This window comes from Arachis stenosperma, chromosome 4 (genome assembly GCF_014773155.1).
Source record: "Arachis stenosperma cultivar V10309 chromosome 4, arast.V10309.gnm1.PFL2, whole genome shotgun sequence".
Taxonomy (NCBI): domain Eukaryota; kingdom Viridiplantae; phylum Streptophyta; class Magnoliopsida; order Fabales; family Fabaceae; genus Arachis; species Arachis stenosperma.
Window position 1 is genome coordinate 5,906,696 of NC_080380.1, and position 13,687 is coordinate 5,920,382.

General features: G+C 38.7%; 2 protein-coding genes across 3 annotated transcripts; both read right to left on the minus strand.

Moving 5' to 3' along the window:
• Nucleotides 1-4,097: 4,097 nt before the first annotated feature.
• LOC130974468 (uncharacterized) lies at nt 4,098-7,017 on the minus strand. Its single transcript, XM_057899347.1, has 3 exons — nt 6,429-7,017; nt 5,004-5,999; nt 4,098-4,918 (listed from the first exon to the last, which is right to left on the minus strand). Exons 1-3 carry the CDS (start codon nt 7,015-7,017, stop codon nt 4,098-4,100), a joined length of 2,406 nt encoding a protein of 801 aa, XP_057755330.1.
• A 1,647-nt stretch (nt 7,018-8,664) lies between these two features.
• Nucleotides 8,665-12,755, minus strand: LOC130973408 (uncharacterized GPI-anchored protein At1g61900-like). Of its 2 annotated transcripts, none has more exons than XM_057897904.1 (8): nt 12,614-12,755; nt 11,307-11,486; nt 10,599-11,204; nt 10,165-10,410; nt 9,999-10,010; nt 9,742-9,885; nt 9,583-9,627; nt 8,665-9,292 (listed from the first exon to the last, which is right to left on the minus strand). In XM_057897904.1, exons 1-8 carry the CDS (start codon nt 12,663-12,665, stop codon nt 9,222-9,224), a joined length of 1,356 nt encoding a protein of 451 aa, XP_057753887.1. In that variant the 5' UTR covers nt 12,666-12,755; the 3' UTR covers nt 8,665-9,221. The 2 variants fall into 2 exon arrangements, with proteins under 2 accessions (XP_057753887.1, XP_057753886.1); XM_057897903.1 differs by lacking the exon at nt 12,614-12,755 and adding an exon at nt 11,816-12,251 and having other exon boundaries at nt 8,667-9,292.
• Between the last annotated feature and the right edge of the window lie 932 nt (nt 12,756-13,687).

The following is a 13,687-nucleotide window of genomic DNA, read 5'->3' on the forward strand; positions in this document are numbered from 1 at the left end:
AGGTGCGGCGTGTATTACGGGAGGGTGGGGGCTGTGAAGTGAAATCGGACGGTCCGATTTGGGGGGGTAGGTAATCGGACGGTCCGATTACAGGCGTGGATGGTGAACAAATCGGACCGTCCGATTTGCGCACCAAGACCACGCGTCAGGCATGCACGAACCCCTTTAGTGGACCCCTTCTCACATTGGTCTAAGACCCCTCTTCCACCCGGTCCCCAACATTCGTTCCTCTCTCACCCTCAAACCCTTCTTTCTCTTTCAATATCCATTTCCTCTCTTCCATTGAAGCTCCAGCATCAAAAAAAATTCAAGGAGGGGGACCAAGTTGAACAATGCCAAGGAGACGAAGAACAAAAGATGTGAATCGTCCAGAGCTACACATTGTTAATTATCTTGGTGAACCTAATTATGTAAGTTTATTTTATGAAATTAATTTTTTTTAATTTAAATAACAAAAATTAGATAACATGCAGTTTTTATAATTAGTGAATGTATGCTGTTAGTTAATTAGTTCAAATGTTAGAGTTGTGTAAGAATAATTAGTGAACTAAAGGTATTATTATTATTATTATTATTATTATTATTATTATTATTGTTATTATTATTATTGTGACCGTTAGTTTAGTTTAGGTTTGGTTTGGTTTAGTAAGTTAAACTAGTTTAGATAGTTAGTTAATTACTGTAATAAGAAGAATAATAATAGTAATGTGGTGAGTTAGTAGAATAATAATGTATATTCTGTATGGTTGTTGCCGTACAATAATAATAATAATAATAATAATAATAACAATAATAATAATAAAGAAATGGGAAATCAGTTTTATAAATATAAATTAATTAATTAGATATTATTAATAGTTATTACTATATAAACCAAATAGGATTTAGTGATATTGCTGTCGAGTAATAATAATAATAATGAGATTTAATTTTAAATTTACTTGAGTTTAGAATTCATTGTATCTATTTACATTAAACGAATGGCAATCGTTATTAAGAAAAGGTTAGGATGTAGATATTAGAAAATATAGGTTTCAAGGAAATAATAGTAGTAAATAGATGTTAGTTTTAGTTTCATTTAAGGTTTATTGATTATGTTTATGTTGATTATATGATAATGAGAATGCAAGAATGTTAAACATGGTATGTTAATTAAGCATGGTTATATTTGATTAATGTGATATATGGCTATGTTTTGTAGGCCTCGCGAATGTTAATATGTGATCATTATATGCCACCGGATCCATATGATCCAATTGTGGAGGGGCATTTGCGGGAGACTGGATTTTATTACGTTTCGCAGATTGGAGTTGTCCAATGTCAATCGGCATTGGTTAATGCTTTGATCGAGAGGTGGCGGCCCGAGACGCATACCTTCCATTTTCCAATTGGCGAGTGTTCCGTGACGTTGGAGGATGTGGCGGTAATTTTTGGGCTTCCGACAAATGGTCTTCCAGTTACAGGACCGACTATGAGTAGTTATGAGGCGTTAGAGGTCGAATGCCTCCATCATTTTGGTGTTGCACCCAGGAAGACAGAATGTAGAGGAAGTTTTGTAAAGTTGACTTGGTTTAGGAGACTAAGAGAACATATAGTCTTAGATAATGATATTCAGATTCAGAGGTATGTAAAGTGTCACATAATGTTATTATTTGGGACCATTATGTTTGGGGACAAGTCTGCGGCAGGAGTGCACTGGAAATTTCTGCCATTGCTCCGTAACTTCGGCGGGATTAGAGAATTTAGTTGGGGTTCGGCTTGTTTGGCACACTTGTATAGAGCATTGTGTAGGGCTACTCGTGTCAACTGCAAGGAGATTGATGGACCGTTGACCCTTCTCCTTACCTGGGCTTGGATTCGTTTACCATTTCTCTCGCCTATACCAGGCAATCCTCGAGTCTTTTCGCTTGCTAATAGGTAATTTCAAACATAATCTGATTTGAATAAGTGCATCACCTTTTAATTGAGAGTTTTATCATAAGTTGTTTATGATGGGTTGTTTGATGTCAGATGGCGTAATTGGGACCGAGATGAACGGGCTTATAGATATCAATCTCTGGCGCACTATAGGAGGGTATTGGACGATCTGCAGGAAGGACAAGTATGTGATATTCAGTTGTCTTTATATTTTTCATTAGAAGTATTATTATGTGGTGTGTAATACTCTGTTATCTTCAATGTCTTCAGTTTGTTTGGGAGGCTTATGCAGCTGACCGCATTGTGGCGGGTCTGATTCCGGCTGACATCCTCCACCACTCGGTTATTTGGAGTGCAACCGTACCGCTGATCTCTTTTGAATGCATTGAGTGGCATGCATCTGATAGGTTGAGGAGACAGTTTGGTTTGAGTCAGGGTGTGCCTGAGGAAGAGCGGAACCTAGGACATGCACATGGCGAGGTGTTGACTGGACCTAAGAATGAAGATTGGTCCGCTGTGCATTCATTATGGGTCATGCAATGGACGAATCGGTATAGTCACATTCTTTCTGATCCACTGGTTCCATTACATAGTCCCTTGGATATTTACATGCAATGGTATCGGGGGGCCTATGGTGCCCACTTGCAACTGACAGATCTCGCATTTCAAGAGGATCTAGAGGGCCAACCAGCAGATCATCAGGAGAACCCACCGCCTCCTCCATCACCGCCCCCTCCACCACCCCCAGTTTCTCAGGCAGAAACACAAGAGGCACCTCAGACACATATTCCTCAGACTCAGCCCGCGGATTACTTTACTCCATCAGTTCCATTACATCAACAGTATTGGGGTGTTCCACATTTTGACTCAGGAGAACAAGCCTCATTTAGCCAGTTACTTGGATTCATGGCTCCGCAGGATCCGAGTGGTGTTGCTTCAGGTAGGATGTCGTTAGACTCGAGAGCTCGACACCACACATCCTCATCACATTCTGGTGGTCGACATTCTATTGATTCGAGTCGGAGTGAAGTTGGCATGGGAGGTATCATTCAGAGCGGAAACCCGTGACGTATTCCGATGAGTCTCATTCATGAGAGTAATAAGGCAGCTGCTGAGGAGGCTGATGACTACCTAGTAGATCGTATAGATGATCAGGATGAGGATGATGACGATGATGACGCTGAAGATGAGGATGAGGATGAGGATGAGGATGAGGAAGGTAAAGCGGATGATACAAATGATGACGATGACTCCGACGGCAACGATCCAGCGCCTAGTGCAGGTATGATTATTTGAGATATACATTTTATTAGAGCTATATTTAATTGAGAAATACATTATGTTATAGCCATATTTAATTGAGAAATGCATTATATTAGAGCTATATTTAATTGAGATATGCATTATCTTAGAGCCATATTTAATTGAGAAATGCATTATATTAGAGCTATATTTAATTGAGATATGCATTATATTAGATGTATATTTAATTGAGAACTACATTATGTTAGAGCTTGTTCTATTTCAATAGGTACGGCCACAAGTCAAAAAGGAAAAGGATATGACCTTAGGACTGATCCTCCACGCCGGAGCGCTAATAGATATTCTCCATCTACTATTAAAAGGGTTGCAAAGAAGTGCAAAAAGTTCTGTGACAAAATGAAGTGGGGAAGGAGGAAGTAGCCCTTTAAATGTGATGTACTATTTTCATTGGAGTTTATGTGATGTACTATTTTCATTTTAGGGTATCTATTATTTTAATTCGCACGTACTATGTTAGTTGGATTTTATGTGATGTACCATTTTCATTTTACGTCATGTATTATTTTAATTCGCACGTACTATTTTATTCGGAGTTTATGTCATGTACTACTTTATGTGATGTACTATTTTAGGTGATGGACTATTGTACTTGACAAGTACTATGTTAAGCTGAGTTTATGTGATCTACTATTGTATTCGACATGTATTATTGTATTCGACATATTCATACTATGTGTTCAGATATTCATAAAACAGGTTCAGAAATTCATATAACAAGTTCATGATATAGGTTCAAATAACACAAGCTCATATAATAGGTTCAAATACTCATGCAACAAGATCATACATACATAACACAAGATGACATAATAGGTGCAAACAGTCATGCAACAAAATCATAAATTAATATAGCAAGTTCATGTGGCTGGATCTGCACTTGCACCACCACGTTGACGACATCTGCTACGGCTGTGGCCCTCGGCCCCACATTGCTTGCAGCGCCTTGGCGCACGCAGCATCCGAGTGTCCATCTCGTTTAAGAAGCGGGTCATCTTTGGCCGACCTTTGGCAACACGTCTAAGAAACGGATTGCCTACAAAACGAGGTCCATTATAAACGGGCCACGTTGTCGGATTTCCTAGTGGCCTAAACCTAGCTCTGTAAACTCTTCGAATTTGGTCCATCTTGTATACTTCATGAACATACACCTGCCAATCAAGTCGCTGATTTGCACAACAAGCAAATACATGTCGACACGGAATGCGATCCACTTGGAATTCGCCACAGTCACAAACTCTTCGACGTAGGTCGACTGCGTACTCCACTCCACTAGGCATCTCACGTACCTCAAATACCTCATTCTGTCTATCAAAGCAACTAACCTGGATGTTTCCCGATGCCCGCTGATTTGCATGCAATTTAGTCGTCACAACCTCAGAGAACACATGTCCAGCATTAATACGTGCCTCAGCCTCGGCCCTTTTTCGTGTGAATAACTCATTAAGCCTGTAAAACGTTGCCTTAACAAGTGCAGTGACTGGGAGATTGCGCGCTCCTTTCAAAATCGAGTTGATGCACTCTACCAGATTGGTTGTCATATGACCCCATCGGTATCCACCATCAAATGCCAAGGCATACTGCTCGCGCGGTATCCTGTCTAGCCAGCTACTGTAGGCCTCACCGCGTTCGCGCAGTCGCTGATAACGTATCTCGTACTCGCGGACCGTTCTCGAATATCCTGTGTTTCAAAAAAGGCATCATCATAAAATCATGCATTATAACATAATATTAGACAATAATTGATCTGTTTTATTCATATTTACCTATGTTGACGATAAGCTTCTGCAGGTATGGAGCCTTGAACTTTCTCAGGAAGTTCGACTCTATATGCCTGATACAAAACATGTGGAAAGCCCTAGGAGGAGACCAGGCTCCGTTACTCCGAACAATAGCTGAGTTTATGGATTCATGTCTGTCGGATATAAGGCCCACACCGTCACGCGTCACCACATGCTGTCGCAAGTTACTGAGAAAAAAGTGCCACGCGTCTGAAGTCTCCCCCTCCACTATCGCGAATGCAATGGGCACAATATTGTTGTTGCCGTCCTGAGAAACTGCCACTAACAGACAACCTTTATATTTTCCATACAAATGAGTTCTGTCTACCTGCACTATTGGCTTGCAATGTCGGAATGCTCTGATACAAGGGTAATAACTCCAGAAGACTCGATGTAAGACACGGATGTCAGGAACCAAGTCATCACCCTGGTACGCAGGCATTGTTTCAAAGTGAACGACCGCTGATGGCTCTTTGTGACACATGGCCTCAAACCATATGGGCAAAGCTTCATACGAAGCTTCCCACCCGCCGAAAATTGACTCCACTGCCTTCTGCTTTGCTAACCAGGCTTTCCGATAACTTACAGTGTAATTAAACTTCGACGGGACCTCCGCAATGACTGATTTTACTTTTATAGATGGGTCAACTTCTACCAATGGCTTAATGGCTTCTGCAATTGTGTCGGAACCCAATTTGGAATGATCTTGAGAAATGCATGCTCGAGTACACGTGTGACTACCGTTGTACCTCCTTACCTCCCAGCAGTACTTTCGGGACATTTTAGTCACCCTGATCAGCCAGTCACAACCGGAACCGTACTGTGTACATTTAGCATAGAATGTTGTTGGCTCCGACTCGTACACCCGATAATCCACGCCTCGACGGATTGTATAATCTTTCATCGCCTTAATCACTGCCTCCCTAGAACTGAATTCCATCCCCACCATAAATTCACCATCCGGTACAACAGGACGCTCTGCTACATTCACACCAAAAATTATGTACTCTAATTAATAACTATAAATTGGTCAAATAAATATAAATAAGTAATTAAATACATAAGAAATAAAAATCCACCAAAAAACTAAACGCTAATGACCGTAGTTATCATAACCGAACCGGTCATAACTAAATCAAATTATTAAATTATAACAATAAAATTAAGCTGAACAAAAAAAATAAATCATAACACAATCAACATCAATATACCAGTGTCGGAATCGGTTTTGTTCGAACCGGACCGGTTTGGTTCAAACCGGTCCGGTTTTTACCTAACCGGTCCGGCATGGTTCGAACCGGTCCGGCTTTTTCTGAACCGGCCCGATTTGACCCAAACCTAGCCTGTTCGTCATGCTAACTGATAAATCTGTCATATTATTCTATGATACATTGTATCAAAACTGCGTACCTGCATTCATAACCTCAGGAAATTCCGGTGTATGCATGGCCTCCAAGTCCAGTGAGCGCATGAAAGTAGGCTCCACAAACGGATGCTGGTTTACTAGTGCATTTGCCACATCGGCCACATCTGCCTGCATAGTGTCATCGGCCGGATCTCCATCTCCGCCCGGATCAACGCATTCATAATTACTTTCAAACTCCTCCTCACTATCACTATTATAATTTTCCATCTCAATATTCCGGTCAGTTTCCGACTGCTCAAACTCAATATGCAGCTCGATGATTGATATATGTGAGCGAGTTTCCATGTACACTGAAAACATATCTTGCATGCTCGCTTCATCGGTTACATATTTGATTTGAAACTGAACGAACCCACCAAATACAGATACTGGGTTCCTGTACAAAATACACGATATTCTCCTACATATTTGAGAATCCATCTTCTCACAAATTACACCTTTAAATTCTTCAAATGACAATGTAAATGGAATAATAATATCCAACGGATTTTCACACACAAATTTTACACCTTCAGCTGTTTGTAACAAAATCTGCCCATGATAATAAATCTTTAACAATACTCTATCATCCATTATGATGTACTCACAGAAAATACTCTCAAACTGCAAATAGGATCTTCAAACAATAAACATGAAAGCTACTGCCAAAACAATGAACAAGAAGAAGAAAGAACTAGAGGGTTTCAGAAGAGAAATTTCAAAGACGTTAAAAATGGACACTTCGAGTAATGGAGAGGTATATATAGAACCATAAATCGGACGGTCCGACCGCATGCCAACAGTAAACTTTCGCTACGCCCTGAAATCGGACCGTCCGATTTCATCACTTTCAGATTCACAATCTCTATCACACAGCAAATCGGACCGTCCGATTTGCCTTAATCTAAACGAAATTCACTCAACACCATGTAATCGGACGGTCCGATTACTATGCACGCCATTTTCCCTCACCCACAAATCGGACCGTCCGATTTGTGCTCCAACAAAGAAATCGGACGGTCCGATTACTAGCCCCTACCCAGCTAACTGACGCCGTCACATTACTGTATTATCTCTTCAAACCATCATAACGTTGAATAACACCCCTAACTTTCCCATATCAAAATTAATGAGCCCAGTGGCGAATTGCAACTCACCAACCTGTTGCGTACGTCTCTTTTGTATGTAATAACTAATGAGATTGTGACGCGTAACCACAAAATAGTAAAATACAAAAATTCGAATAGAGTTCAATCATGCACAAAAACCACCGTGCTTCACAAAGAAACAAAACGAAAAATTAGAATATATTTTGTTCTCTTTCTCAGATTAAATTACACTACAAGAAGTGTGTGTTTTATTTCTAAATCAATTCGATCAATTTATGTTACGTTGCCAACTTAAAGTTTATTAAAATTTATTGATTTTTGTTGGATTGAATCTAGTTTATCAGGTTTATGATTATAGATGTGTTGGTGGTTTCATAACTTCATTGAGATGTATATATTGACTTATTGGAATTTTTCTGTTTCTGTGTTGACTGTTAGAAATATGTAACTAAAACTCACTTCAAAGATGAATTATATTCTGTATGATGTAGATCGTTAGAAAGGGACCAGACCTAGTTACTGTGAGTCTGTGACAATTCAAACTTCAAAGTTCTGAATGCTTATCTTCATACTTCGTTCAAACTTCCAACTTAAGGGTAAAGTTGAGAAGAAAGCAAAGACAAGAAATTTTTAACATATTCGCCGTTCTTTGCGTTCTTTTTTCTTTAGTAAAACTCGAAAAGTAAAACTCGAAAGTAGTTCTCAAATAGTAACTTTAATCCCTGATATTTGTTTATTAGTGAAAACTCATGTGAAGTTGATAGCTGAGAGCCGTTAGATGGAAATTTCATCAAATCAGTAATAGCTCTCAACTATCAAATTTACGCACATGAGTTAATTTCTAAACTTTTATATTGTGAGACATATTAGCTTTCTTATTTTTTGGGTAAATATAGAGACTAATTTGTCACTCAAAAAATATTTAATTTCTTTTTACTTTTGTTAATTTCTCTCCTAATTTTACCTCAGATAATGGACCTTTCAATTTTTTTGGAAGACATATCTTGAAATTGTAACAGGCATACTAATTTAACTATTGAACCTCCAATAGAATGAACTTAACGAATAAATGAATGCTAACATAGCTTAAAAATAAATTTGGTAAGGCTTTGGATTGATGCATTCCAACGGCATAAAAATCCGGTTGCAAACAATATACAAATTAATTTGGGGATTACGATTATCATGTTTTGGAATGTTTATTCGATCTGCTCTGCAGTATACTTGAAGTGCTATTCAGGTTTTATTAGTGCTAGCGAGTATATATGCATGAACTTTACCATGAACAAAAAAACAAGATCAAGATCTCATTACTGAGAATGGGGCATGCTGTGAAAGAGATGGGTTTGGGACAGATCTTAACAAGTTAATAGGTTTAACTGTTTAAGAATCTTCTTCCTGAATGAAATGCCTATAGCTAAGAAAGGGTGATTACAAAAAGCCTCCAAATGCAATCCTGGCTTACATACCAACCTCAATAAGTTACAGTGTATAACCTATGCTTTCTAAATTTCCTATATACAAATATTTTATTACACAAGCAAATAAGAATCATGAATCAACAAGATTAGAAACTGGCTGGACTTCACCTTCGATTGAGTTCATCAATCTGGTCATTGTTAACCTTTGGCGTAATGCCTGCCCAAAAAAATCCTTCTTGTTGTAGGAATAAGGAAGCAGCATTTATAGTTATGCGACTATCATACGGAGAAATGATAAAGCAACAAACAGGAAAAACAGCACATTGCGGCTGTAGAGACCTGCAGATCATTTAAAATCAGTCAGGAGCAAGCACCAAACTAATGGAGATGCTGATATCATTCCATGCATAAGATATGGCGCTACTGCTTCCTAAATCTTAATAATCAGATTAGGTTACGGTTTTAATCTGCTTTATGTTTTAGTGAAGACACATGTAGCTGATACTAAGATCTCTTTAAAAACCTAAATGTTTATGGCAAGCATTTATTCGATTATTCTAGTCAAAACCTTAAACGATCACAAGAAGTTAGCGTATTACTGATAAACCAGAAATTGAACAGGTTCTTACAATTTTGACCAGATGCTGCTGCAGGAAGAGCAGGGATGTTGACGGCTGCGGTACCAGTGAAGGTAGAATTATCAAAAGATCACAAAGAAATAGCAGCAAAAATAAATAAATAAATAAATAGCAGGTTGCTTCCCAAAGTTATTTATTATCTAAACATACATTTATTGCATGATGAAGTTGTTGACTGAGAGGTGGAAGGCCAGGGAGCTGGGATATTGTCATTTAGATCACAAAGGAAACTAATACCAGAAGTGCTATCAAATGTAGCATCCGAAGGCAAGCTAGGCAACAGACAACCAGCCGCTGTTTAAGGAAAACAATGCAGCAAGTCATATCTCAGCCAAAAATCTAAACTAAGGGGATTCATATATCTGGAAATAATGTTTACATTGGCACAAATACAGTGTAGTTGTTACCTTGGTTTCCAACTGAAGCATCCACATCATCAGTTTCCACACAAGTTGAAAGGCACAGGCACAAAGAGGAAATAAATATTACTAACAGATATAATATATCATGGGAACTTGAGTGTAATTTTGTTGCATATAAACAGGAGTACAGGAGTAGAGAAGAAAAGGTAACCTTGGAGGGAAAAATCCTTGAGGCTTATGTGACACAGGCTATAAACATCTTCAGTAATATTTGATCGTTTTAATTTGGCTGCCAAAGTATCCGCACAATCCAAAGCTTGCAAGTTTGTGATGAAGCTCTGCTTTTGCAAGTGAGACACATAGCTTTCCATTTCATGACAGCAGGCTGTCTTGTTACTTATCCCATCCCCACAACCCTTGGAAACATGCTTCATGTCGGGGAAAACCAGTGGACAAACTGCAGTGAAGAGACAAAGTAAAGATTTAGACAAAGGAATGCAGTAGTAAGGGACAGAAGTATCAGCCCATATGTATATAACATAGACTGACTGAAAATCACCTAGAGCCAGCTAAACTTATCGTTTGATGACCATCACTATTAAAATTTTCGCTAAGCAAAAAAAAAAAAAAAAAAGAAAGAAAGACCTTTGTTAGCATGGCAATTAGACAGTCCTCTGAGAACTTTCTTTGCTTGAAAAGGTTCGAGCTTGCTAGCTACCCACCGAAGGACAATATTCTTACAATCATTGATCCGACTAGAGTTCTCAGTTTGAACACGCAGTGCATCTATGCCCATAAGATCAGGACCTTTTGAAGCAATTGTTGTTGCAGCTTCCAATATAGCATTCTGACAAACTTGGTAGCAACATTCTTTCACTGGATCAACTTTCTCACAGGCAGTAAGGAGTTTAGAAGTATCCACCATGTCATGAAACTCATCCACATTTTTCACTGGGCAAGATGCCTCAGTGAAATTTGAAGTACCAATTGAACATATCTGCCTCAGATTAGCACTGGCACCTTGGCCCATCAAAATCTGCCCCACATCCGAAAGGCAGTGCCTGGCAGTGGTCCCATTCAAGGCCAGTACATTGGTATGTTTACTGGAATGACCAACCAGAATCGTGAGAGTCGCTTCCACCTGGGGACAACATATTACATTAGCCAGAAACGGTGCAAAAACCTCCCAGCAATCAATTGCTGTCATACTCATCAAACTTTCAGCAGCTGTGAAGTTCAAAACACAGAGTCCTGCAATATGCATGCAATGAGATGGTTAGACAAAAGAGAGAGATAATCCAAATGCAAGCAATTGAAATCTAAACAAGCCACAACTATTATACAGAAAAGAACCTGATAACTTTGGGATAGAGGTATTCGTGAATGGAGCCAACGGTGAAGGTGCAAGAAGAGGAAGAAAGGGCTGCGGAGCACCAATAGGTGAGATTTTGGGCAGCATAAAATCGACATGGTTGTCCTGAGGTACAGAACTTTGAAGATGATCTAATCTACTGCTATGGGACTCATGTGCACCTGTACCAAAACACCAGTAAGAGATAATATTTAACCATGTGCATGTCCTCGTTCTTTCAGAGATCACTCATGAAAAATTGTGTTATTTGCTGGAATCAAAATTCATACATCTCAATATAACTTGTGCCCAGAGTAACAAGTTAATATATCAAGACATATCATATAAGCCAGAAGCCACGTAAACTTGAAAACATGTAGCAAGCTCAATATTTATTACTATCTTAATTTCCTTTTATGTCATGGTAAACATTTGGTACATCCTTAAATTAATGCATATGGATACAAATTTTCAGTGACAAATAAAACCAAACAGAGCAAGCGATTTGTACCACTGGGAGTGTCCAGATACCAATTTGATTTTATTTTGGATGTCCATCAGCCATTGCAATGCCAACCGAGTCTAACAGCAGCGAATTAGAGATTCTAATAGTGTATGCTGCACCTAAAAACAAGGAAGTTCTAAAGATCTATGCAACTAAATGCTAAGCTGAGGACAAGAAGGAGAATGACTGATTGAGTCAACAAGATATCCAGCTCTCTAATGTTGAGCAGAGAGGGGTTTTGTCAACCATTGTGAATGTGATGCCAAATTTCCTAACCCTAATAGCATTAATTAATTGAACCTAACCGGTATCCTGTAAGATGAATTCTTCATAGAAAAGGCTAAATGGCTGAAGCTCCTTTGATAATATTCCAAGCATTCCCAACCCGAAACCACAGTTTAATCGATCAGAGTAAATATATACTACAGTTTACAAAATTCATCATAATACAAAAGGAATGAGTGAATTGTGATATAAGTATACAACCACTAACCAAGATGATCAGCTTAGTCAGCAAAAGGAGAAGCAATTACTAAGTTCACAGCAAACAAATCAACAACCAATTCTTTGTAAAGTCCCAATGCAGTGAATGTAGCAGTCCCCTCACCAAATACTAAACCCTAATTGTGGTCACTGTTTTGAGCATACAAGCTGATTCAATTGATAATTGGAAAATAATAGAGAAAGAATGGGTAATTGAAAGAAATGATATACACTAACAACCGGTTCCAATAATAAAGTAATAAACCTGAAACCCTGTAGAGTCATGCCCTAACAGAGAGAGAGAGAGAGAGAGGGACTTACAGCTAGAGAGAGAGAGGAGGAAGAAGAAGAAGAGGTGAAGGTTGATTAGCATGATGGGTGGGCGAATAGAAAAGCATTCAAGGTGTGAGAAGCAACATTGGAAGGAGAAGAGGAAAAAGAGGTTGAAGAAAGTGAGTGAGGAGTGGTGGAGTGGTGTGCTGGTTCATGAGTACTCAGTGAGTACTCAGTAGTAATAGCTGTCTGGTGACTGGTGACTGGTGACTGGTGAGAGGTGAAAGAGAGAGAGCATTAGCATTTAGCAATCAACACATACAACTGGGCTTTAGCTACCGCATTTACGCCACCATTTCATTTCATTTCGCCTTTCTTCCCATTCACACCATGCTTTGCTTTTTTTCCTTTCATTATGTTCTCGATGCTCCAAGTCTAACACCTTTTTTCATTTACTTATTTATTTTCAACAGTTTCCATGCTGTTTTGGAGGTACCTTAGTGGGTCATGTGGCAGTTGGTAGATGCTCACATTTATAGTGCCTCTTCCTTCCATTTAATTTTAACTGCTTTTGTAATTGCAACGGAATCCATGACAATATGACATGCGTTACGTACTCCTAAGTCCTAACACTTCCATTTACTAAAAGATTTTCTTTTTCTTATTGGTATTTTTTTCTTTTTTTTTTTTGGTTAGATAGATTAGACAGCCTTTAATTTTAGACATTACTCATGTATTACACATTCACATAACACACTCACACACACTACATAAGTTTATTTAAGAGTTCATTTTTCTTTCTATAAAACTTGAACCCGAATGTGGTTGTTAAGGAGCCAAAAAAGGTATATGTTATGCCACTCAACCAAGCCTCCAACCAACATCTTTTTGGTATATCAACTCGGCCGAAGCGCATTTTCACAACAACATATAAGCATATGGATCTAGGCCCAGTTTCAAGCCCAATTTCAATATGGTAACCCAGTTTATCAGAAACCTGTTCCGGGCCCAACGCTGAGTTATTGGGTTAAAACAAATCATAAAATGGTTCAAGTCCAAAAACTGATTCATAAAATGTTTGACAAAAGAAACAGTAAGTCAATGTCCAAAAAATAGTGAGAT